This window comes from Typopeltis vanoorti, chromosome 2 (assembly GCF_054136105.1).
Source record: "Typopeltis vanoorti isolate ZY-2024b chromosome 2, IOZ_Tvanoo_1.0, whole genome shotgun sequence".
NCBI classification, from domain to species: domain Eukaryota; kingdom Metazoa; phylum Arthropoda; class Arachnida; order Uropygi; family Thelyphonidae; genus Typopeltis; species Typopeltis vanoorti.
In genome coordinates, this window is record NC_143550.1 from 100,103,953 (window position 1) to 100,131,176 (window position 27,224).

The following is a 27,224-nucleotide window of genomic DNA, read 5'->3' on the forward strand; positions in this document are numbered from 1 at the left end:
CATGTAGGAACACAATGTTCCTGTGAGGATATAGTGAACAACATATGGAAATAATCACCTTATATGTTCTCTTTGACATATATCAGCTGTGGAAGAATGGCAGGGGAGCAGAAGCTAAGTTCTACTGCAGAATATGAGCAGGTTCTACTGCAGAATATGAAAGAATATAACTCATCCATTGTCAAGAACATGCTCAATAATCTGGTCTTGCAATATGTGCTGACACTAGCTCACAGAGCACTGTGTCCATTAAAGTCACCCTTAACAAGCATAGGTCTGAAGCAGTTTGCAATATGAGACCATCAAGATTGATCTGAGTAAATAAAACATACTAAATAAAGAAATCCCACGGAGAGACCAAAGGGTAGCCACTTCCAGTGCATCCAACTTAACGGTGTTAAGCTGGATACACTGAAAAGGAGTATGGCCGTCCACAAGAAGTGATGCCTCCATGAACACATCCATTTCCAGTTCTGCTCTTATAAATAATAGTGAAATGCCTTATGGAATCGTCAGGGTTTTAAATATGTCTCCTGAAAACAAACAGTTTATGTTTCTGCTAAAGTCTTGATATCATCAACAGTTCCTATTTAAGATTCTTATTCTTTGTAGATCTTTCCAATTTCCAAGAGGCTGAGGATTTACCTTTGTCTTGTTTGTCAACTGATTTTGGGAAGTAAGGAAGGGACAGTCAGTGTCCAGCTCATCCTCTGGAAAAATGTTTAATACATCATCTGATATGTCAGAGTCAGTTTAGTTTACATTCAGTGGATACAGAAAAATAGATTCCCATTCAATGGCATAAATTTTGGGAGTTGTTTCAAGAGTGAGACCATAATAAGTTGGGCAAATTATGCACTCCAGAGAAAAGCACTCACAAAGTTCATGTATGCTGAAATTATGAGATGGTAGGAATGGGTTCATGCTGTTTCAGGTATTTACTCACCTGCTGCCATCTCAGCTTAAGAGGATTTCATTTAGCACAGCGGAAACATAGCTTCCTAATATAATATTTTAAGTTTTTATCCTTCCACCTTTAGCATGCACAGAAGTAGACTGCCTGACATCCCTCATAGTTGACGCCTTCAGGTATCTTTGCAGAGAAAAATTTATCATCCTCTTTACCAACCATCAGGCATAAATGGTAAAGCCATGAGAGTTTGGACATGCCCATATTTCTGACAGTTTGATAGGACAGCTTTGGTGGTGTCAAGAGTAACGATAATATTCCAGGCTGGAACCAGGTGACAATTCCTACATATCATAATGTACCTCTTAACTGCCAATCTATATTTAAGCTTTGAACATATACTCTCATCTGAAACAAGGAGATCCTATTCTGATATAACATCTCTACAATATCTGTGTGTTTTATGACATGCTACCATAATTCCCCACCAATGATGCTCCTTGCAGTTTTTCTGAATGCTGATGCCATGTTTCAACAAGAACCTAGGTTTTTTTTTTTTTTTTTTTGTTGTTGTTTTTAATGTTTTGGGAGATCCTGGAAATCCTTCTATTGGCTTTTCATTTGTTGTATAGGTGATAAGAAACAACGTACATTTGCGTTTAAGATGCCTAGTTTCATTATTAGAAGATATATATCTATGGTAACTGAAATTGGATATTTCATTCTGAGGACACCTGAAAAATATAAGGATCGAGAATTGCATGCTCAATGCCATTTTTAGTTTGTTGCCAGAGATCACCACCCACAGAACCCCCCCCCCCCCCAACAAAAACTGAATTTGAGAAATATCATTGTCTATTTCTGGTAATTGCAAAAAAACTTATGACAGGGTCCAGGAGAAAAGATGTTCAGATTACTACAAGGAGTAAATGAAACATTATACAGAGCAATCGATATATTGTCTACATCTGTCAGAATTTAATAAGTACTGAAAAGTAGTTTAATGTAAAAATCAGGTGTAAGACTTTTGATGAATCAAGCAACTTATTTAATTGAATAAGTTGCTTGATGAAGTTATCAGTTGGGATCAAAACTTCGTGGATAAACTGCACACTCATTTTGAAAGAACTCCTCGCTTATATGGTCTCACAAAAATCCATTAAAAAAGCTATTCAGTAAGAATCATCATGAATTCTATCGACTCTCCCACTTATCAAATTGCTAAATTTTTGTCATGTTCATTAACTGCCCTTACTAGACATTCTAGATCTTTCATCAAAAATTCAACACATTTTCTTGAAAAAAAATCAAGGATGTTCAAATCAAAGAGTCTGACTTATTAGTCAGTTTTGATATTGAATCCCATTTTACCAATATTCCATTAGTGGACACTGTCAACTTACTATATAATGATTACCCTCCGGACATTGCAAAGATTTTTTGAATTCGTTATACATTCAGGTTATTTCAGCTGGAAAAACAAGATCTATAAACAAGTTGAAGGTACTACCATGGGCAGCCCTCTGTCTCCATCTTTGGCAAACTATTTTTTGAAACATTTGGAAGACACTATGTTTTCATCCATTCATCCTCAACCCTCTCTTTGGTTTCGTTATGTCAATGATGTTTTTGCTATTTGGCCACATGCTGAAGAGGAACTTACCACATTTCTACAACAGATAAATAGCCTTCACCCATGCATTCAGTTCACCATGGAAAAAAGAAAAGTCTGGTAGTTTACCATTCTTGGACATCCTCCTTACATTCACATCCTCTGGTACTTTGTCTACAAGTGTCTATAGAAAACCTACTTTTACTGGCAGATACATTCATCAAAAGTCTGCTCATCACACCTCTCAAAAAAATTGGCATTATCAAATCTTTAATTAATAGAGAACATAAAGTGTGCTCCTCTCCATCAAGCTTAGAACAAGAACTTTTCATCATAAAAAAATGAATAGAATCTAATGGTTACAACCCTAATCAGATCCAACAGATAATTTACTCTTATGTTCCAACACCTCAGGATTCTTCAACAGAAATCAGAGTTCCAATCCCCTTAGAACCTATAGGCAGAATTTTGAAGAAGTATCATCTTATTCCAACACATTTTCCTATCAACAAAATTTCTCATTTGTTGCCATCTACAAAAGACAAGCTGTCACCTCTATCATTGGCTGGTGTTTACCAGATACCATGTGAATGCAATTTATACTATTTTGGACAAACAGGTCGTTCTGTGGAAAAAATAATGAAGGAACATCAATATTATATCGAATACATGAAACCCTATTAGTCTGGTCTAGCACAACATAGAATTGACACTAATCATAATATCCAGTGGGATAAAGCTTGTTTTCTTCACAGATGCAGGTTTAAATATGAACGCCGTTTTAAATAAAGTTGCGAAGCCCTCTTACATCGGCCAAATTTAAATCAAAATTACTGTCTCTCTCACTCTCTCTCTCCCCCAAAAGTTTGGGAGACTCTTATTTTATGCCACCATCAATGAAATAATCATATTAAAGAATTATTTAATAATATTTTAATAATTAATCTTTTGGCATGCGGCAACAATTTATTTGATGATCCACCGACTGTTCTATACTTTATATTCCAGTCCTTTAACTGTTTGTTCTGCAATGAGGATGTAGTGTTACTTTCAGTACAAAATATTTGTACCTTTATTTATTTAATTAAAGTTATTAATGTGGTCTACACGTGCTCCATTATTAATTATGCCACAGGTACCTCTAAAGATAATTAAAGAGGTCCCAAAGAGGTACCTTTGGGACAGTATGCAATGATATAGTACAATGGCACCTTCATTAAGTTAACTGAGGTGGCATATAGTAAGGTACATTTAATAATTTGTGATATTCAGCAATTTTATTTATTATTATTGTTTTATTTATTTGATATGCAAATAAGGTTGGCTATGTAATAAAATTTTTCAATTTTTAGAATTTTGTATTACTTTTATGCTGGGATTGAAATAAATATTTCAAGAACAAATCTTTCTTGATCCTCAGGCATTTGGGATTGAAATGAAATATCTTTTTAAAAACATACTTCTATCCTACTGAAACAATCTATGTTTAGATTGTAGGATATCTATCCTTCAAAATTTAATCCAGAGCAAAAAATTAATTTTTTTTTTCACTATGTCAATTGTTCCAGTTCAGAGAAAAAAATTTCACTCTAAGAAAATGTTCTGTCTGAAGAAAGCCTACATACATATACATTGCATGAAAAGAAGTCAATGGACACCCTCACGGGCAAGGTGCATCGTGTCATGTAATGAGTTACATGTTTGTAGCCAATATAAACTGGAGGAATATGATGCTCCCAAGTCAATGCAACTGTGTCTGGGTGAAATGGCTGTGAGAAGGGGAACTGACAGAGTTTAAAAGAGGCATTGTGATAGGATGCCCCTGTTGCAAGCCCATCTGTTTGGCAAATTGTTGACAAACTGGGTCATCATCCCAGGTCAACAATCAGTGATACCATACTGAAATGGAAGCACAGGGAGTCAATTACAAGTGCTACCTATGATGCTGCAAAGGAATAACATGTAAAACCACCATTTTCAGCCAAAATGTTGAATGCAGAGTCCCAAGCATTGAGTAAAACATGAATCTGCACAAACAACATTCAGAACTGAGGCTCAGAACATGGGTTTCCATGGTAAGACTGCAATATGCAAGCCCCACATTACTTGAACCAACACGCAGCATTGTCTTTGGTGCAAAAAGCATGTACAGTGGGACATTGAAGCTTGGAAAGCTGTGTTATGGAGCAAAGAATCATGTTACACCTTCTACCAAGTATACGGTCGGGTGTGTGGATGCCCGGTGAATATCACTTACCAGTGTGCAACCCCAAATATGAAATTTGGTGGCAGTTTTATGGTATGGTACTGTTTTTCCTAGTTTGGTCTCAGACCTCTGTTGCTAGATCCACAAATACTGAACTCCAAGACATATCTGAACATTCTGGACAATGCAATGCTTCCTCCACAGAGTCCTGATCTCAAACCTTCTGAAAATCTGTGAGATGAACTGGAACATCAGGTGAGGTCAAGGGACATCTGCCCCACAACAGTCCAGGACCTCATTACATATTACAGGAAGAATGGTCCAAAATTCCCATTGATCGCTATCATATGATTGTGAAAAGTATGCCCAGTAGGACAACAGGCATCACAGCAAAAGAAGGCTCTACATCTTATTAAGGCTTCTTTCCAAGCAACATGTATTATATTCATCAACTATTAACGATTAATTTAAAAATTCTTCTTTCTCTTGTGCCTAATCCCATCTGTTTGGGGTCAGCCTTTTTACATTATGCAAACTTATGTGCACAATCCAAACCAACTTCTCACAAAGCCTGACATTGAAGGATTGGCTGTAGAAGTGTGTTCGTGAGGAGGTTTGCCTATTCTGAGGGACGAAAAACCAGAGTTTCCAGGAGGAAAAAACCTCCGCCTCTGCATGAGACAAGCTAACCTCACCTTTAGTCGAAAGAGACCAGAGTGTAATTTTAAAATTATAGTGAAAAAAAATGACAATTAGTATTTATTATTAACTATTAACAAGGAAAACGAAAATTGATAATTTAAATTTAATGAAATAGATAAATTAAAATAAAAGGAAATTTTTATTTGTAGAAAAGATATAAGCAGTGTGTGTGTGTGGTGTAGTGGTTAGAGTTTAAACACAACTTATTATGACTGATATTGTACAGAGCTGAACAGTTTTCACACTAGTAAATACTGCTCTCATAGGAGGGAAAAAAAAAGATTCTAAACACTACTATAAATTTAAATCTTTACATCTAACCATCATTGAATAACCGTTGTAATAAATTTGGTATGAAATCAAGCAATAAGAAAACAAAGACAATGAAAACCGGCAGAAACATTAACCCTTTAACTGCTGAGAACGTATTATTACGGGCTCGGAAATACACACCTGCTTTGCTGAGCACGTATGTGTACAGTTGCCGCGCCTCCCATATTCAGACAATTTTTTAGTATGGAAAGAATCGTCATAAGATATTCAAACTTCATGGGTAGGTTCCTCCATCTATTGCCAACCAACTGAAGTTTATTTGATTTGGGTTTCTGTCCTTGTATGACATCTAAAGAGAAAAATTTGAACTGGTGCAACTAATCATATGTAGCACGATGCATAAACCACGTGAATGCGGGGATTTTGAGAGATGTCACAATATGGCGTCTACCAGTAAATATCTGCATTATCTTACTGATGATCAAATTGATGAACTGTTAACAACAAATGAGTAGGGAGAAGAATTGTCCGAGTTAAGTGAATTATGTACTTCAGATGAAGAAGATCCTAGTGATGTAAGTGTTACAAGCGAGCAAGATAGTGACAAAAGTCTCGATATGAACATGCATAAGCGAATGCTTACCGAAGATGTATTGTTCAAGTGGCGTGATGATGCATTTACTTCAAATATACACGAATTTGATAGCAGTAATTCAGGAATAATCACAGATAATATCACGGATGATTCTTCAGCTTTAGATATTTTTTAAAAAAAAATTTTTACCATACAACAATAGCTGATGAAACAAACAAGTTTCATACCTTCACCACAAATAATAGACCATCTACACCATCTTCACGACTAAAACAGTGGAAAAACACCACCCCTCAAGAACTTTACATTTTTCTAGCTATTATAAAAAACTATTTTTCAACCTTCTGAATATGACCATACTCTAAATTCCCACTGTCTCTATTATGTAAACTTTGGGAAAAAAAAAATTAACAGCCTACCAACTCATGCTTATCAGGGAAATAATTCAAAAGTACCATATCCCCAGAACAACAGGGAGGTTGAAAGGACGTCCATCACCTGGAGATCAACCACGGCATCTCAAAGAAAGGCATTTCCCTTCTCTTGTACCTTCTACTGAGAAGAAGAATGCAGCTCAAGTTTGTTATGTCTGTTCCAATACCACTCTTGAGCAGAAGAAGTGTCGTGAGAGCCGGCATATGTGCACCAAATGTGACGTTGGACTGTGCACAGCCCTGTTTTGAAAAATATCATTCCATGCTAAATATTTAGGATTTTCATACCCTGGATTTTCATACACAGTTATTACTAAGCCTGCCAAGTGCCAGCACTTGGCAGGCTTAGTAATAACTGTGTTGTAAATAATAGCGCTCTTTATATGTTTTGATTAATTTCTACATAAATTAATATGTGTAATTTGCATAATCAAGTGGACAACCGTCAAGTGGACACCCCTCATTATGTAATTTTTATAAAACACTATTATTGCAATTTTTATGAGTGAACAAGTGTATATCAAGAATGTATGATGCTGTTCGGACTTCTTACTTCAGTAAGAATTTTAATTGATTTTATTTATAAATTTTTTGCAAAATTAATTCAGCACATGGGACAATGTCAGTAGAATATAAAATCAGCAGTTAAAAGGTTAAAAATATTAACTATATCTTGAATGAAGAACCTATAGAGCAAGTAAAATATTTTAGCTACTTAGGCATGATATTTAGATGATGGCAAATTAAATATGGAAATAGACAACAGATTTAGCCAAACCAGTATGTTAAGAAGACAACTGAATAAATTTATATGAAATAAGAAAAATTGGTCAAAATACTAAATTGGCTATATATAAGACCCTGTTCAAACCAATTTTAACTTATGGATCTAAGAGAAGGGTTAGAAATAAAACACTTGACCAATGAACTGGAGACCACAGATATGTGAGTTCTAAGAGATTAAGGGATGAACAGATGATATTAATTATATCATACTAAAATCGAGGATATTAAGAAAGAACTTCACATTGTTAGCAGAGCTAATTTCAGATGGTACAGTCACACTTAAAGAGAATGGGAGAGGAGAGATCAGCATATCTTTGTCAGGCTAACAGGGGGAAAAAAAGACCCAGAGGAAGATCAAGATGACTGTGGATTGATACATTAAAAAGTGTCCCAGAAGATAAATATAATATCTGACAACGTTCAAGTCTTGGACAGATAAGATTCATTTAGAGGAAAATTGCTGATCAGAAGTTAGTAATTTTCATGTAATACTATCAGGAACTTGATCATTGGTCATTATTTAATCTAAAAATTAAAAAGTAACCAAAATTTTTGTCTGTCAATTTCATTATGTAGTCTGTCAGTTTTAAAGCTGAAAGCACTTCTCTATGCTTACTTCTGTTACAAGAACACCAATAATTGTTTTACCAATCACAGTAAGGTTGTGATAGCTTTGGGTGTGTCTTCCACCACATATATCCAAAACATCTGCATACGATGCAATCCTCTTTCTCTGTAGTTTTGTATTTGCTGAAAAAATGCTTCCAAACATGATTTCAAGTTCATATTGTGCATTTTCAGATGAAGTTTCACTGAACTCAACCAATAGAAAACTTTTGAGCAGAATTGAGGTACTGAGGTGCTTTGAGTTGACATTAAAATAAATCACGTTATTTGTGTCAAAGGACTGAGAACACATGGTAAAGTGAAGGTGGCTGATGAAGCTTCCTCTTCCACTTCAATCATCTGGTTTGAATCGTTCTGAATTCTCAAGAGTTTCCTCATAATTTCTTTAGCATGTTTTTGCTGTGAATGTCTTTTCACAATCATGAGAGATAATGCAGTTGAACCTTGGGGGCTAAGCATATATGCCAGCCAAAAAATTTATTCTCTAACAAATTAGACTTGCACCTTTCCATACCATTAACTAAACATTTTGCTATTTTGCTAAGACATTATCTTTAAGTGTAACGTCTTAGTTTCAGTGCCATCCAATCTTTATATAAATCACCAACTGTCATTGTTTTTTTATGTTGTTCCCACCCATAAAAAGTTATTTGCAAACCTATAGAACATTTTGCACTGTAAATGGGTTAAGGATTTTTTTTTCCATTTTTATCAACTTTCAAAGAGTATGTCTAACATCAAAGAGTATGTCATTGAGAACAACGAAGAACTTTATTAAAAGCTGTCTCTGGAGCATAGCCCTCTACAGATCAGAGACATGGACTTTCAAAAAAAAAAAAAAAAAAAAGAGAGAGAGAGAGAGAAATCAAGACTTCTAAAACATTCAAGAGATGTGCTGTTGGCACTGAATGCTGAAGATCACATGGAAAGAAAGTGCTGCAAATGAAGAAGTATTAAGAAAGCAGAAGAAAGGGGGGGGGGGGGGGGGGAACATACTACACATGTTAGAAAAAAGGAGAAATAACATGATAGGATACCTATTAAGCCACTCAGATCAGACTACAAATTTGGATGATGGAAGGAAGACCTAGTAGAAAGCAACCAAGAACCCAATACATGAGCGACATCAAAAATGGATGAAGTTATCAAACAGTCAAACTAACAACATTAAAGAGAAGACCAGTATCAACAGCCCATGCTACCCATCAACCGACTGGCTGAGGAGAGAAAAGATTTTTTTGTTTTTTTTTTGTATTAATCCAGAAACCCTGACATGGAACATTTCCAAATATGGAACTCTTTCAAGCCACTGCAGGCCTTCAAAAAGCAGGGAAGTTCTTATATCGGGTGATGAAATTCATCTCCCACCTAAAGACAATCACAAACATCCATGCCCATGACAGGATTAGATCCTGCAGTACTGTTTGGTTGGAGAGTACGTATGATAATCACTTGAAAAAACCAGAGCAAAGCAATCTGGCAAATCAGACCAGATGTTTGGCCTGATTTGCCAGATTGATCGACAATCGTCAAAAAATGCCATGTTAAAAAAACCTTCATTTAACCTCTGATTCATATTATATATTGAGTTCCACCTTGTTCAAGCATCTAGCATGACTTGTTTAGTCAAATCTTTTCAAATCATTCTAGATAGTCTGAGTCCAAAGCTGTCTTGCCATTTGTTGGCAGATTTCGATATTTTTACTGTAGGATTTTTCTTTAATTACATCCTCTACTATAACAGAGAGAGAGTGCACGCACACACTAGACTGAATCATCACTTAAATACACATACATTTCAGAGGAAGTTTCTTCAAACTCACTTTCTTCATCTTCCAGGTCATCACCAAATTCATGTTCTTAAGATAAGTGAGTTTGAAGAAACTTCCCCTGAAACGTATATATGCATTCAAGTGACAAGCTTCATCTGGTCATATTGTTGACATTGTCAGTAGTTATAGGAATCATTTGTGCAATGTTAATGTAATTTAACAATACTTCCAGTACTTTCAATTTCCCTTGTCTGAACCAGTTGGCCAATGTTTTGACTACTATAGAATTTGATTCAACATACTGGAGACTTATTCCTAATATGCTTCTTTGTCAAGTAGCACAGTCAATTTTCAGTGTTAATGGTATTTTAGCTATGGCTTTTTATATATATATATATCCTCATATTTCTGTGGCTGCATCATTTAAATAATTAATAATATTATGAGAATTAATGACATTTTTAATGCCTCACATACAGGTTGAGTTAGAATCTAAAATGCAGAGGAATGTAACAAGTGGAAAGACAAACGTTAATTAGCTACAAACTTGAAGAAAGACTATGACTTGAACCTGAGATATTTCAATAAAATATTTTTGTTTTTGTTTTTTTGCAGCAGGTGCACTAAGATGGTCCATTTCATTATCTCATTCTTCTAAAAAGTTACTGAAAATTTCTGGATGGTACTTTTGTAAATGATGTTTCAGGAGTCTTACGTGGCTTCCAACTAACTGAACATTGAAATTAGGTTGAATGTACTTCGATTTTGAATGAGTCTCATCAAGATCAAATAGTTCATGCAGCAATGTCTTCTTTTGTCTACCCATATTTACACTCAGTGTTCATTGAACAACTGGATGATTAAAATTAAACACCATAAATAACGAGTCACACAGTTGTGCATTACACAGTCTGTGTTTACACAAACTGCAAACAATGCAATTAGAGGATTTTACTGATAGATTAGTTATGTGGGTACCTCGTGACTAGAAGGATTTACATAAGAAGTTCGAATAGAATCAGAAGTTCACAAACATTGCAGATATTTGTTACTTTTAAACTAGAACTATATTTTCTTGGAGTGAATTTTTTTTTTTTTTTTTTTTTTTTTTACTGATGCAATATTTGGTTTCATATCATTTGTAATAGCAGAAAGCTATTTAGCTCTATACAATACCAGTCATAAAAAGTTGTGTTTAAACTCTATGACAAACCACCACACCATGCCATATACACACTGCTAATATGCTCTCTCTATAAATAAAACTTCTTATATTCATTTCACTAAATTTAAATTATCAATGTTCTTTTTTTTTTTTCTTTTCATTTTTTTCAGGTGCTTAAGGGTCAAAGCTATATAACTGAGAGGAGACTTCAACATAGCCTTTAAAAGAATGCAGAGAACCGACCAGGGCTTCTGACCTAATGTCCAATCCTCACCTTCTCATGGTGCACCCTGTTGGGTATCTACCTGGATACTGAACGAACAAGGATGGGCTGGCAATTTGGATTTAGCCGACCAAATTGAATTCTTATTGGCTTAAACCAATATACAAAATGATGGTAGAACATGACAAAATTTCATGCCGGCTGGGGCGTCGCCCTGTTAAACAACGCCCCCATTGTTTTCGCCAGGGAACCAGGGCGAACAGCAAAAAGTCTGCTACTGGAACAAAGCTGAAAGCACACCCCAACTCAACATCACCAGAGTTAAAGATCAGTACTATCAACATAAGAAGCCTGAATGGCAAAAAAATGGAGCTAGCGGAAGAATTAGATAAGTACCAGATCGACATAAAGGGTTCCTGAAACAAAAAAGACAAAAACTGGTAAGATCTTTCTGAGCAATAAATACAAAATGTTACATTCACAAATTCACATGGAGAGAAGAGGAAAGGAATAAGAAAAGTCTCATTGACTATGTTATTGTTGATAGTGATGTTTTCTCCCTGGTGCAGGACACCAGAGTGCACAGAGGATTTGAAATTGGAAGCGATCACTATTTAGTCTTGAGCAGGATAAAATTGAATTTCATATTGAAAAGAATAACATGTAAGAAAGTTTTAAAGCAAATAAAAGTTGAGCAGCTCTCAGATGTGAACTGTAGACTAAAATACACAAAGATTATAGAGAAAAAATGAAAGAAAACTGTTTGAGAATATGAACTAAACCTTGGAGATTCAGTGGCAAGCCTTGAAGAAAACCCTGATTGATTCAGCAAGAGAGGCATGTGGTGAAGTTGTCTGCAAGGATAGAAAAATCAGAACTTCATGGTGGACACAAGAAGTTAAAGAGGCAGTGAAGGAAAAGAAGAAAGCATATCAAAAGTTCCTGGCAAATAAGTCAGCTTTTGCTCTTAGAGAATACAGAGACAAACGTAAGAAAGCGAAACACTGTGTAAAACTAGCTAAACAAAAGTCATGGGAGGATTTTGGCAAGAACATAGAAAATAAATATCAAAAAGGTGGCAAGATATTCTGGAGGTTGTTGAAGAAGCATCAAAATGGAGGAAAGAGCTGTAAAAGGAGTTAGAGATGATAAAGTGACATGAAAACAGGAGAAAAAGATATCTTTGAAGTATTGAGTAATTACTATGAAAAATTGCTAAATGAAACAAGCAGTGATGGCACAGTGGTAAAAAACACTCAATAGGCATACAGTCAGGAATACATATCCATACTTGAAGTAGAAAAAGCCATCAAAGGCTTGAAATGTGGAAAGGCAGCAGGAGTAGATGATATTCGACCAGAAATGCTGAAGTATGGTGGTATAAAAGACTTACAGTGGCTGCACTGCATAGTTCAGGAAGCCTGGACAGAGGGACGAATTCCTGATGATTGGAGTAGAGCTCTAATAGTACCCATATATAAAAAGGGAAATAAAACTGAATATGAGAATTACAGAGGTATTTCCCTAATGAATTTCCTGGCAAGATCTATGCAAATATACTTGAAATCGGTTGAGAAGAATTATGAAAAAAAAGCTTGGATTCAGGCCAAATAGAGGCTGTCAGGATCAGATCTTCACTCTACGACAAACAGTCGAGAAAGCATGGGAATATAACAAAGATCTGTATTTAAGTTTTGTCGATCTGGAAAAGGCATATGACAAGGTGCCAAGAGACAAGCTATTCAATACGCTACAGTTATATAGTGTCAATGTGGCATTATATCAAGCAATACTTCGTCTTTATTTGAGTTGTAAGTCAGCAGTTAGAATTGAAGGAAGTACAGGAAGATGGTTTAATGTTAAATATGGTGCGAGACAACGATGTACATTATCCCCTCTGTTATTCATTATCTATATGGATCACATTGTGAAGGAAAGTGGTATTAAACCTGATCTCAAAATTGGAGATGTTAATGTCAGCTCTTTGCTTTATGTGGACGATGTTATACCTCTAAATAAATCCGCTACAAGTTTGAATGATTCCCTGACTAAATTGAATAACTGTTGTAATAGATATGGCATGAAGGTCAGCATTAAAAAGACAAAGAATGAAAATAGATAGAATTGTTGAAAATGTCAACTGTGTTGTGAACGGGGAAACTGTGGAACAAGTAAAACATTTCAGCTACTTAGACACGATTTTTACTGAAGATGGTAAATTAAATATGGAAATAGACAACAGATTCAACAAAGCTGTTGTGGTGGGAAGTCAATTGAATAAATTCATATGGAATAAGAGAGAAATTAGTCGGAATACTAAATTAGCTGTATACAAGACAGTGTTCAAACCAGTTTTAACTTATGGATCTGAGAGCTGGGTCAGAAGTAAAACACTTGGCCAAAGACTAGAGACCGCAGATATGAGAGTCCTGAGAAAGATTAGAGGCATGAACAGATGGCATCAATGGCAATATCACATTAAAAACGAGGAAATTAGGAAAGAACTTGACATTGTCAGCATCAAGGAATGCTGTAGCAGAGCTAATCTCAGGTGGTATGGTTACTTGAACAGAATGGGCGAGGAAAGATTAGCAAAACAAGTGTTCTCTGCCAAGTTGTTAGGAAAACGACCCATAGGAAGACCAAGATATAGGTGGATTGATACTGTACAATGCCTTAGATGATAGAAATATAAGATCTGATAATGTTGGAGTCTTGACAAGTAACAGACTGATTTAGAGGAAAATTGTAGATGAAAAGTTAGTAATGATGTAAATTTTTCATGTAGTACTATCATATCCTGTACACCCCCCCTTGAGGGTACATGTCAGGAATTTGATGATGATGATCTTTTTTTTTTTTCATGTTAACAGTTCCAATAAATAAAGATATACTATTTTTTGAACCATTTTTTTTTCACTATCATAATTCTTAAAATAATCCTGAATAGTCAATAATATGTTTGTTTGTTTGTTTTTTTCAAGGAGCATTATTTTCTGAAAATGGAGTTTTTTTTCTCCAACATAGAAATATATCTTGAACTGAATAAAAAATAAATTAAAAAAAAACTCTATGAGGAATTATTAATTCATGCAATTAGAGATTGTTCATCTTCAAATTGTTAAAGACATATGGCATGGGTCATTTTTGATGTACACATTTCCCCCATAGTAAACTTACTTCTGAAATTAGTAAGAATTTAGTAAGGAAAGAAATCAATCACTATATTGTGCCAGATGATAACTGACACAGTTATCATGTGGCACAATGATAATGGCATGGGTATATAAAAAAAATGAGTACATTTTACTCATTTTTTTATATACCTTGACAATAAATTTATGTTTAATAAACTGTTATATAGTTAATTTGTTGTTCATATTCCAAAAACATTATCACACTATGAAGTAACACTATCAATAATTTCCCTTCCTCATATTCTTTTAATTTTCAATTTTTCTCGCTAGCATAGAAAGAATACCAGATAGGGTAATCAACAGTCCCACTTTACCTTAAAAAGTTCTGGAATTCCAATCCTTTATCCCACATCCCAGAACATGTCTCTTAAAATACTGGATTTCATGGATAAAGCATTATAATTAAAAAAATAAGATTGTTGCATAATAATCAAGATCTCCTTACCATTTTAGATTTCGCTTGGCTGACCATCTCATGTAATGTGAAACAGTCATATTTATTTAGGTTAGAAGAATACTGGAGAACTGCGGCAGATTCCAAAACCTTCCAGTTTTAAATTTGCATATGTATAATAAGTTCTCCCCACACACACACACATCAACAGAATGCAAAGCAACCAAATTAATGGGCTACAACTACAGAACAGTTATAGCGTAGATAGTGAACGTTATTATTATTTTATTTATTTATTTATTTATTTATTTTTTTGTATGTTCATCAAGACAGACATTATCAGTTTTTCTTGTGGACAAACGGCCTTAATTTAAGAATATGATGATCTAAGTAACACAGGCGACAGTTCTTAGGTCGATCAATAAAATATATATATATATATATTTTTGGCAATACTCCTAAATAATTATATATATAAAACAGTTGATTATTATCCCTAGCTAGGTTTAAACTAAAACATGAATGATGATCAAGTATCCAGAGCAAAGGAACCTAAAACCAAATTGTTCAAGGACACCCCCCCACACACACCACCACCACCACTCCTAACCAGCTAAATCCTCTATCTTTTTTCCAGAGACTACTTGTCATTCACACAGTTATTTTATCCTTTTTCACTCAATAACTGACAAACAATGCATTTCGATTAACAGGTTTATAAGAGTAACTATAGGAAAGGGTCTGCTAAAATCTAAATAAATCATAGCAACTTGAAAAATTATTTTTCTCTACCACTTCATAAAAATTCAGATTTTTTTAATACTGATTACACCACTTAACAAACCCCATGTTGTGAATTTTTCAATAAGTGATTCTATCAAGACTTATCTATGCACTGATTAATCCATCAATCAATCCTATCAAGATGTTCTAAGATACAATGATGGTCAATTTTGTCAATTGCTTTGACAATTAAGAAAATTTTCCATTTCATATTATAAATCTCCCTTGTAAATCAGTATGATCCTTCAAAATTTCTAATGAGAAGGGATGATTAATAATCTCACTGATTCATTTGCTGTTAATCACAACATATATTTCAACCCTAAAGGCAATATGTCATCTATTTCCAATTTTAATAGAAAAAAAATTGGAAATATCAGCAAATTCCTTCTTCCATATTATATCATTAGATGCCTTATACTTCTCACCTGCACTTTTCTTGGGTTCTTTTCATCTGAGTGCATGTACACACACACACACACAGACTTAAAATTGCAGTCTGTCCATGTTTTATCTTATGGTATATTTTTTAAGAAACTGACCAATCATCTACCATCTGTCCAGTTTTTTAATTTAATTCACTTGTTTGTTTTTTAATTCACTCATTGGAATAAACATTTTATTAAGCAAAATCTCTGAAATGAATCCCATTTGCTGTGGTTAGCAAGGATGTTAAGACTAAATTTTTGCTTGGAGGGTAGTGAATGGGTTGCCAGAGATTGATGTGAGTGCCTCATCAGCAAATGAGTGCAATGAGAGGTTTGATAGGTATTGTGCAAATAACGGATAGTCAGTCTCCCAGAATGAATCTCTGGCTCCATGGAGATACCCAAGAGAATAATAATTTATCAGTAATTTCATGAAATTCTAGCTTCCAATTTATGCTTCTCTTATCATAACATCGAAGTTACCTTTATAATTAAAATTTTATCACCGTTTCTTCTTTTAATTTTAAATCCCTACAGAAGTTGAACGATCCCACATATGGATCAAGGAAGATGGTACAGTCTTTTTCAGTTCCTCTGTTATCAAATCCAAGAACCTACTATATCGCCATCTGGTTCTTTTCCTTTCATCCATACCCCCCCCCCCCCCCCACACACACACACCAAATCTGATCCACACATGACGAGTTGCAGGCAGGAAGAGAGGAATCTGGTGATGTTCTTTTACCATATGAAGACTGTTTTCTTTGGAACAATGTCTCTCCCTTTCTGAAATTGCTAATATCTCCTTACGCTAAACTGCCTTCCGCAATTGCCTTCTTATTCTTCAAACACCAGAAATTTATTTGTTTAAAAGCTGCGCCACTGATGTTCGTTTTCTATTAACAAGTGTAACATGCGTCCAGTAGTTTTCTATTTACCCTCAGAATATCTCTAATTTAATTAGTATCTGCAGTCGTGGTCTACTATCTATTCTTTACTATCCTTTCTCTTGGGTTCCCACTAATAGGCTATAATATTTTTTCGGAACAGTGCCTCAAATAATTAAGAATCAGGCGACACTTATTTATATTTAAACAACAAAAATTTAATTCACATAAGACAAATTTACACTGCATTTGCAATAATAGAAAAAAAAACCTCGATTCAAATCTGCATAGATAGATTAGTTAAGTTCATGCATTTTACTCACACAAATCATATCATATATTTAACTAATTTTCTTAATATAACTAAATCAATTATACTGAGCAATGGTACTTATTACTTAATTGTTAACTCTTATTCATCGAACACATAAACAATATCTTTTACACACAATTGCTCTTTCCTTTCTATGCTGGGAATATTCTATAGGTAAGTTTCACCAATTCAGCATACAGTTACACTATGACTTATTTCAACTACATATTCCTGACAATTAATTACTTTATAATCTTCAACTGTTATAATATGCCTATTTAGATCAGCCGTTATTTTACAGTCCGCTAATAAAAGTTCTTTTAAAAGCTCAAGAAAATTCAACAAACGGGTCAACTCACTTTATAGCTGCTACCCACTGTGCACTTGGCTTCGAACTGGACTTCTATTTCTTTTTTTTTCCGTGTCAGGTTTTTCTCTCTCCCTTTACGACCGGCGATAGATTTACTGATGCTTCTGGGACGCTGTACTCGCCGCACTTCAGGCGAAGATTATCGGCTTGTGGAATGCTTTCATGCGCGTTGGACTAACAGAGCAATTTCTTCCCTCTGGTTAACAGCTCCCAGCGAAGACTCGTCAATTCATCATCAACTATCTGCTTTGCCTGACGGATGCTCCTCGTCATCTTTCTTTTAGATCACTGGCATGATTTCTCCTGAAGTCGCGTTCCCCATGACATGCATCTGACGGATAACTGCCGACGACTTCTTGACGACTGACCAATGACCTCTGGATCACTGATGAAAAGTTCTGGAACCTATGTTGCGATCTTTTCGCCAATGCCTTTTATTCGGTCACTTGCGAATCCTTGCACGGAGATATGTGACCCCCAAACATTTTGGTGAAATCCCTTGATCCTTTTCTCAGATGACCCTTCCTTTGTTTTTCTCCAACACTCCCTAAATCCTATTCGTTCTGGCAGCAGACATTCGTTTGAAGCTTTTGTTGGTCCACCTAGCACTGATCTTGAGTATTTCCATGTAGAACACACACGAAATTTGACGTCTTTACAAAGAGCGAAAAATATACTGTTTACTAGTGGCACGGTATTGCCTTAATACTACACCTTCGAGAATATTCCCTTATTTGGCAGAGAGCATATACAGTTCCCATTGGGATTATTTACATTTAAACAAACATCTATGTACAAGTTACAATACTTACTGAGCTTGGCCTTGGTAAAATTTATATAAAAATATTTAGACTTTTTGGAGCTACATAAATATTTTTACATGGGTTTAATGCCACTTCCCTTCATGGTGTGATCTATATGTGATGAACAGCAGAGATAATGTGTATCCTTGTATGAAATACGTATCAGACTATATTCTCGTACTTCAGTTCTAAATGCTGACTTATAACTCAAATATAGACTATTTACTGCTTCATAAAATGTCCCATTTACACCAAACAATTGTGGCATTATGAACAGTTTATCTCTTGGCAGCTTTCAGATCAACAAAACAAACATAGATCCTTGTAATATTCCTTTACTTCAATTTTTCTTAGCCTTTTCTCAAGTATGTTTGCATACACTTTTACTAGGTACACTCATAAGAAAATTCCTCTGTAATTCACACATTGTTTTATTTCCTTTTTTTATAGACGAGTACTACAAGAGCTCTAGTCAAACAATCTGAAATTCGACCTTCTGACTAGGTTCTGTATTATGCAGTGTAGCCATTGCAAAATTCAGAGCCTAGTATTTTCTTTCACATTTCAGATTTGGTAGAAAAGCATGTTCTCCAGCTGCTTTCAAGTTTTTTGTTAGCAGTTTCTACTTCAACTGGAGCAAATGTTTTCTATTACTACACTGTTACTGCTTGAATCATTTAAACAACCAGAATATCTTCAGTTTTCACCTTTATTATCTGATTCCTTTGACAGTTCTCTTTCTTCATTTCTAATCTTAGAAATGAAGAAAGAGAAATAGTCTCCAGAATATTTTCTATATGTTCTTACCAGTCTTCCCATGACTTCTGTTTAGCTAGTTTTATAAATCATATTCTTACATTTTCCTCTGTATTCTCTCAGAGCATGAGCTGATTTACTTGCCAGGAATTTGACATGCCTTATTCTTTTCCTTGACAGCCTTTAACTTCAAGTTCACCATGGAGTTCTGATTTTTTTAATCCAGTTTATAATATTTTCTAAGTTATATATATATATATATATATATATATATGGAGATCAAAATACTAGACTGAGGCCAATCTGCTGTCAGTTCAAATGTGTGTTCTCCAGGAGATGTTTGTTTTCTGTGAGAGGAAGACACTTTAAGAAAGAAAAGTGCTGCTGCTTATATACCATTGGCTAACTCACCTTTGGTTGAAAAGTCCTTATGGAGGTCTCTTCCCACATAGGCTCTTTGGCCAGAAAAATTAGTACTAATATAGTCCTGACTCCACTACAGAAGTTCCAAAACAAAAATAAGAGTGTGTTACAGTGAAAATCTAATATTGAAATTTTTTCTGTAAGGTAATGCTTCAACTATCTGCTTTGGTCAGTACTTTTCAGGAGGTTTATAATCAGTGGCTGTTACACTGAAAGCTAATGACATAGAATGATCAAGTAACTGCATTATTAGATGGAAATGAATATTTTAAACTTAGCATATGTAAGGCTAAATCAAGTTCTTGGTGAGCTTTTCATCGGCTAATATATATATTATATGGCTTTTATTTTAAGCAGAAGACAGACAGTATTGTCTGACTGATGAAGGTAGGATGAAAGTTAATTCTAATCAAAAACAGGTAAATTACAATTAACTTTTCAGAACAGCCAAGCCTTATAAGTACCTTCAATAATACAGTGATAATTTCAATCTGTTGTTACATAGCAATATCATTCTACCTCTTTAATACAGAAGTTGCAATGTTACTATCCTCTTTATTAAGGACATCATGTTGGCTAACTTGAAGCTAAAAATAAATGCATTTGGTGTCAAAATAATAGCTTGATTGCATTTGTAGTTCACTTTCATTGCTCCGTTTAAAAAACTAGTACTGCTACTACTACTGAGCCATTTCAGTATTTCTATAACTAAAAATGCATATGCTGAAGTGTTCTTAACAAGTTGTATGTACCAAGTTCCTTTCTAAAATCTTCTTTATTAACACCATTCAATCACTGAAGCCACCTGTTCACTCTGGTAATATTTGCTGAAATATCAAGTTAGTTGCATATCTCAATCTAAAAAAATTTCAATTTATAAATTAGTTCTCAGATTTATATGTTAAGAAGTTTGAATACATAGGTTTGGATTATATTGGTAGAATTAGAATCTAACATTTGTACATGGGTGATCAAAATTAAAGCATCCCTATTTAACACCTTGTAGAGAAAACCATCCAGTGATCCAAATACATCATGCAGAAGTGATATCTGGAAAAAAAAAAAAGTAGTTCCAAAACTCACCACCAGGGGAACACCAAATGCATGGAATTCATGTATTACGCAACTCAGCATGCACCAAGAAGGTTTAAAACAATGGGCACGGTATTTTTTCCTTCATTCTGGTTATTAATACCATCCAAAGTGATGGGACTAACCTTGCCCCATATGAGCTTTGCTCTTGAAGTGTGCTACCTAAACAATTGTACTATTACTACACTCCACAAATTTCATTGCCTGAACAAATGTTGACAAGGCACTATCTCCATGTGCCTTACAACAAATGATTAGTTATTTTGAAGCAGCAGGATCATGAGGAGTTAGATATCAGAAGTCGCAATCCAATCAGTTCACAACAAGGGAATGAAGTTATTACTACTGCTGTGGAGCAGGCCATGAATAACAATGGTGGTTCCTGCAGTGCATGTGATGTGTGTCAAGATGCATGGATGTGCCTTACCTAACTTCCTGGAAAATTCTACAGAAGATTCTACATTTCTAACCATTCAAGACAACCTTGACACAGGAGTTGCACCAGCAGGACTTCGAAAGTTGATTGACATGTGCTTTAACGTGCAGCCTTATTAAGCTAGAAATCCCCAAGAAGAAGTTGATGTGGAAAGAATATCGTGATAAGAGTGAGAGGAGTTATAAAATATATAAAGCTGAGGCCAGAAAAGTAACGAGTATTGTAAGAAAAGCTAAAACGGAGTTTGAAAAGAAATTAGCCATGCAAGCTAAAGGCAATCAAAAAGAATTTTATCGTTATGTCACAAGCAAAAGAAAGAATGAATGTGGAAGAATAACTTTATTGAATGCAGATGGTACACAAGTGTCGGAAGCTAAGGAGATTGTTCAGTTAACGAGTGCTCACTTTGCTAACGGGTCTACGTTGGATGAAGAGTTACAGGTTCATGAAAATGAGGTTGAAGAGCTCTTGCATAACCTGGATAAGAATTTGTCAATAGGAACAGATGGAATATCTACCCGTTTGTTAAAGGAATGTTCAGCTGAATTGGCTAGGCCTTTCATACATTTGTATAACTTGAATCTCAGCTCAGGAATGATACCACAGGAATGGAAGGAATGTATGATAGTTCCATTGCACAAGGGCAGTGCAAAAACTGATGTGTCTAACTACCAACCTATTAGTATCTCTGGTGTGGTAGTGAAGATTTTAGAGAAGTTGGTAAGAACTCGCATACAGAAATGGGTAGACAAGCATTCTATACTATTCAGGGAACAGCATGGGTTTACTAAAGGAAGGTCATGTTTTAGCAATTTGTTCATATTTTATAACAATACAGCCAAGTTGGATAAAGGGAATGGATACACTTTGATAATGTTGGATTTTTCTAAGGCATTTGATAGGATACCACACGATAGGCTGTTGTGTCAACTGGAGAATATGGGACTGGAACATAATCTATTGACTTGGATCAGGGGATGGTTTAGAGACAGATATCAAAAAGTGGTATACAGTGGGTGTGAATCTGCCAGATTTAAGATAACCAGTGGTTTAGATCAGGGTTCAGTACTTGGGCCATTATTGTTTAATCTATACATTAATGACATCAAGCAGGGTCTATCATCAGATTAGCAATTGTTTGCTGATGATGCAAATATAGGTAGGGCAATCAGGGATGCTACTGATATTCAGAAATTACAAAATGATTTGAGTAGACTGGAAATCTGGGCTAACAAAAATGGCTGTCAGTTTAATGTTAGTAAGTGTAAAGTTATGCACTTTGGTGTGATTAGAGTTCCAGTGGCATATTATATTAGCAGGGTTATGCTACAAGAAACTGAAGAGGCAAGAGATCTTGGTGTATTGATGGATAACAATGAATTTAAAGTTCAAAGGTCACATAGCAAAAGTTGCAAATACAACTCAGAGGATAATTGGTATGTTGAAGTGAACCTTAACATGTAAGGATAAGTAAGAAATTTTGCCTCTTTATAAGGCTTTGATAAGACCACACTTGGATTAATGTGCACAGATTTGGTCTCCCGGGTTCCAAGGGGATAAAGAAGCTGTGGAAAGGGTGCAAAGAAGAGTTACAAAGATTATATCTGGATTATGGGATTTAGATTATGATGACAGATTGTGAGTATATGGATTACAGATTCTGGTTAACAAGAGAAAGAGGAGATGATATGATATGATAGAGGCCTATAAACTATGAATGAGTGTTATAGCATTTCAACTGATGAAATTTTTCGTTATATGGAAGGCAGGGAGAGGACATGGGGGTATCCATGGAAGTTAAGGTTGTTCTCAGTCAAGAAAGGGTTAAGAGCTAGGTTTTTCTCCCAGAGAGAAGTGAGTGAGTGGAAAAATTTGCCCTTACGGGTAGTGAATGCATCTAGTGTGAATGAATTCAAGGGTAGGTATGATAGCTGGGTTGGGTAATTTACAGTCTTCCTCGATGAGTCCTTGACTCCCTGGAGGTCTTAGATAATAATAATATTCCTTGCTCAAGTGGAGTTGGACGCTGAGTGACCATGAATGATTTTGTGTGGAGATGAAGCTCACTTTCACCTAAACGAAGCTGTGAATACTCACAATGCTAAGTAAGGGGCCACACAAAACTCGCATGCAATAGAACAAATTCCTCTGCATTCACCCAAAGTTACTGCCTGATGCAGGTTTATAGCTTCATTTATTGTTGGATCCTGTGACCTGCTCAGTTACTGCGAGAGGTATGGTGATGAAATAAACAATTTTGTTGTGCCACAGCTACAGTAGTGCATGTGCATGGATTCAGTCATTTTCATGCAGAGCAGGTCCATCCACACACACACACATTGCTCAATCCATACAGGAGGTTTTTTTTCAAGAAAATCTCATGAAAGTCATAGTAATCAGCTATGCATTTCCCACTGCATGGCTGCCACAATTACCTGATCTGATCCCTGTGACTTCTGGGTCTGAGGATTTCTCAAAGACTTTTCTCAAAGGTTTATCAGAATCACTCTTGATAACCTGCCAGCTCTGAAAGACAGCATAACACAGAATGTGCACATCAGTCCCGACTAGCTGCATTTTGCCATCACCCTGATAACCTGCCAGCTCTGAAAGACAGCATAACACAGAATGTACACATCAGTCCCGACTAGCTGCATTTTGCCATTGAACATACTGTGTAAAGGATGCAGTTTGTGGCATACTGGAAAGGGCAGCACATTGAATGGTACAGCCCGTGAATGCATAATGGAAGTGAATAAAAATATGTTATTTATACCATACCTGTGTACACACGGAAAAATGACTACTACATTTAGTACATCATATGGTGCCTGAATGAGAGTGAATTTTGGAATTACCCCCCCCCCCCCATATTGCTTCTTGGATGACACACAACGTATTCCTGTAAAGTTTCACAATATTTGGATCTCAGGGTGGTGCTCCACAAGGCCTTAAACAGGGATACTCTAATTTTGATCACCCTGTACTACCAGCTACAGTCTAAACTGATCTAAAAGATCCAAAATATTTTATGCAATCCCACAAGGGAATAAAAAAAAAAGCAAAATTTCCACAATGCACAATTAAAATGCATATGTTTTTGAGATGTTAAGTGTCCTAAAATAACTTAGGTTACCAAATATATGAGTATGACAATCTTGCACTGACCATTTCAAGAGTGGTCAGTGAAGCTAAAAATTTTCAACCAGCCAAATGATCCAAATGATAGATGAGTGAATTTTAATAAATGGTTGGTAGATTTTAGTTTTTTTTCTCTGAAATGAATGATAAATGGAATTGTGTGATTTATTCTATAAGATAATAATAAATGACATTTTAAATTATAAATTGAAAACTGTATAGGCATACATTCACACCACACATAATATATCAGTATCAGAAAGAAGGAAAGGGTTATAACATTATGCACTAAAATTATATTAATTACTGAATAAATCCATTTCTGAAGACTTACTAATAAGAGGCGGTTCCCATTCTCCATCCATTTCATCATCCCTAAATAGGATAAATATACATATTTTTTTTTATGTTAAATATTTTTCAATGCAGCTTTTATGCAATCTACTAAAATAATATATATCATTTATTAGAAAGCTTACTTAAGTGATGCAAGATGTCAAATATACTAAGTATCCTAACAAACTGCTATACTTTCATACAATTATTTGCTAGCAAATAAGTCAGCCCTAAGATGATAAAAGTGATATGAAAACTGAAGATAATAATATCCTAGATGTCTAGTATAATTATTTTGAAAGAATTAAATGAAACAAGTAGTGACAGAACCATACTAGAACATTTTCAAGAGGAATTAAAACAGGAGTACCCATCAGTACTTGAGGTAGAAAAAGCCATTAAAAACTTGAAATGTTGAAAGGCAGTTGAAGGAGATATTCGAACAAAAATGCTAAGTATGGAGGTCGAAAAATTTTGCAGTGGCTATACTGCATAACTCCAAGGGCCTGGTCAGAAGATCAAATTCCAAATGATTTGAGTATAGCTCTCACGATACTCATCTATAAAAAAGGGAATAAATCTGAATCTGAGAATTACATAGGGATCTCTCTCTGCTAAGTGTTACAGATGAGATTTATGCAAGAATACTTGAAAAGAGGAAGGGAAAAATTGTGGAAGGGAAATGTGGAGAAGAGCAAATTGGGTTTAGACAAAACAGAAGTTATCAAGATCAGATTTTCACTTTAAGACAAATAGTTGTGAAATCATGGGAATATGACATGGATCTGCACTCAAGTTTTGGAGATCTGGAAAAGGCATACAACAAGTTGGCCACAGAAAACCTTTTTAAAACATTACAATTATATGGAGCAAATGAAACATTATACTGAGCAATACATAGTCTATATTTAAGTTGCAAATCAGCAGTTAAAAATGAAAGAAATACAGAAAGATGATTTGATGTAAAATCAGATGTATGACAAGAATGCACATTGTCTCCACTCTTATTCATCATCTATATGGATCACATTATGAAAGAAAGTGGCATTAAATCTGATAGTAGAATTGGAGATATTAACTCAGCTCTTTGCTTTATGCAGATGCTGTACTTGTAGTCATGTCCAGTACAAGTTTATGGGATTCTCTAACTAAACTGAATAACAGTTGTAACAAATTTGGCATGAAAATCAGCAATAAAAAGGCCATAACTATGAAAATAGACAGGATTTTGAATTCTTGAAGACTAAAGAACAAGTAAAACATTTCAGCTGTTTAGGCACAGTTTTGAGTGAAGATGACAAATTAAATTTGGAAACATACAACAAAATAAGCAAATCTGGTATGGTTTGGGAGCGAGATGAATAAAATTATATTGAATAAGAAAGAAATTAGCCAAAACATTGAACAAGCAGTATACAAGATGGTGTTCAAACCAATTTTAAATTATGGATCTGAGAAATGGGTTAAAAATAAAGCACTTGATCCACAATGAGAGACCACAGATATGAGAATTCTGAGAAAGATTACAATGAACGGATGGCTTCAATGGTAGGATCATATTAAACAAAGATATTAGAATGAAACTTAACATTGCTTGCATTCAAGAATGTTGATCTTATGTGGCAGGCTAATCTTATGTGGTATGTCCAGTTAAATAGAATGAGTGAGGAAAAATTAGAAGAATAAAATGTTAGTTACAACATTTATTAGACTGCTGACTAATAATAGACTAATTTGGGGGAAAAATTAGTGATAGGAGATTATTAATAATGTAAACGTATTCATGTATTGTCATAGTAGCCTGAACATCCCTTGCTGAACCTATCAGGAAACTGATGACACAAATTTTGCAATTTATTTTTGCAGGAAAATGTTAAATGTCATCCATAAAGTTATCTTATATTAATTGTTCTGTAGTTTAACAACCACTCCTGCTATTATTCAAGTACTGAAAATTTGGTTAAAGGTAAAATTCAACAGTTGGTACATAGAGATGTGATACTCTATAATGGGCAGCATGGCATTGTAAAAAGTGGGTCCTATCTTGGTAATTTATTCACTTTTTATAATAAGGTGACAGCAGAATTGGATAAAGGAAATGGCTACACCAAGATATTGCTGGACTTGAGCAAATGCATTTGACAGAATACCAAATGGAAAACTATTACAAAAGTTGGAGCAAATGGGAAATAAGAAGTTAGTTGCATAGATAGGAGGGTGACTGAGAGACAGACACACCAGAGTGTAGTATATATGGTATATAGAGCAGCGTTTCTCAACCTTTCTAAGACCAAGGACCAGTAAAATGCCTAGAACAATTCTACGGACCACTAACTTATGTAATTTTTTTTTTTAAATGTATCTGGGGATTACCAACATTTACATATAAATTTACAACATCTATATATACAGGGTGTTCGGGATAAATTTGACAGTTTCGTAAGGAAAAAGAAAATCTTCTTTGTATCTATTAAATTTAATGAATTGACAAAAAAACATTACAGGCAGAGTTAATTACAATACTATCAACAAGATTTACTCAAAATAACCACCATTAGCA

General features: G+C 34.9%; 1 protein-coding gene across 1 annotated transcript in view; it reads right to left on the bottom strand.

Moving 5' to 3' along the window:
* LOC150109288 (calmegin-like) overlaps positions 1–27,224 on the bottom strand; it is a 394,668-nt gene that overhangs the window by 158,182 nt on the left and 209,262 nt on the right. The window contains exon 13 of the mRNA XM_090412401.1: positions 24,663–24,703. Coding sequence (XP_090268527.1) covers positions 24,663–24,703 — 41 coding nt within the window. The remainder of the gene's footprint in view (positions 1–24,662; positions 24,704–27,224) is intronic.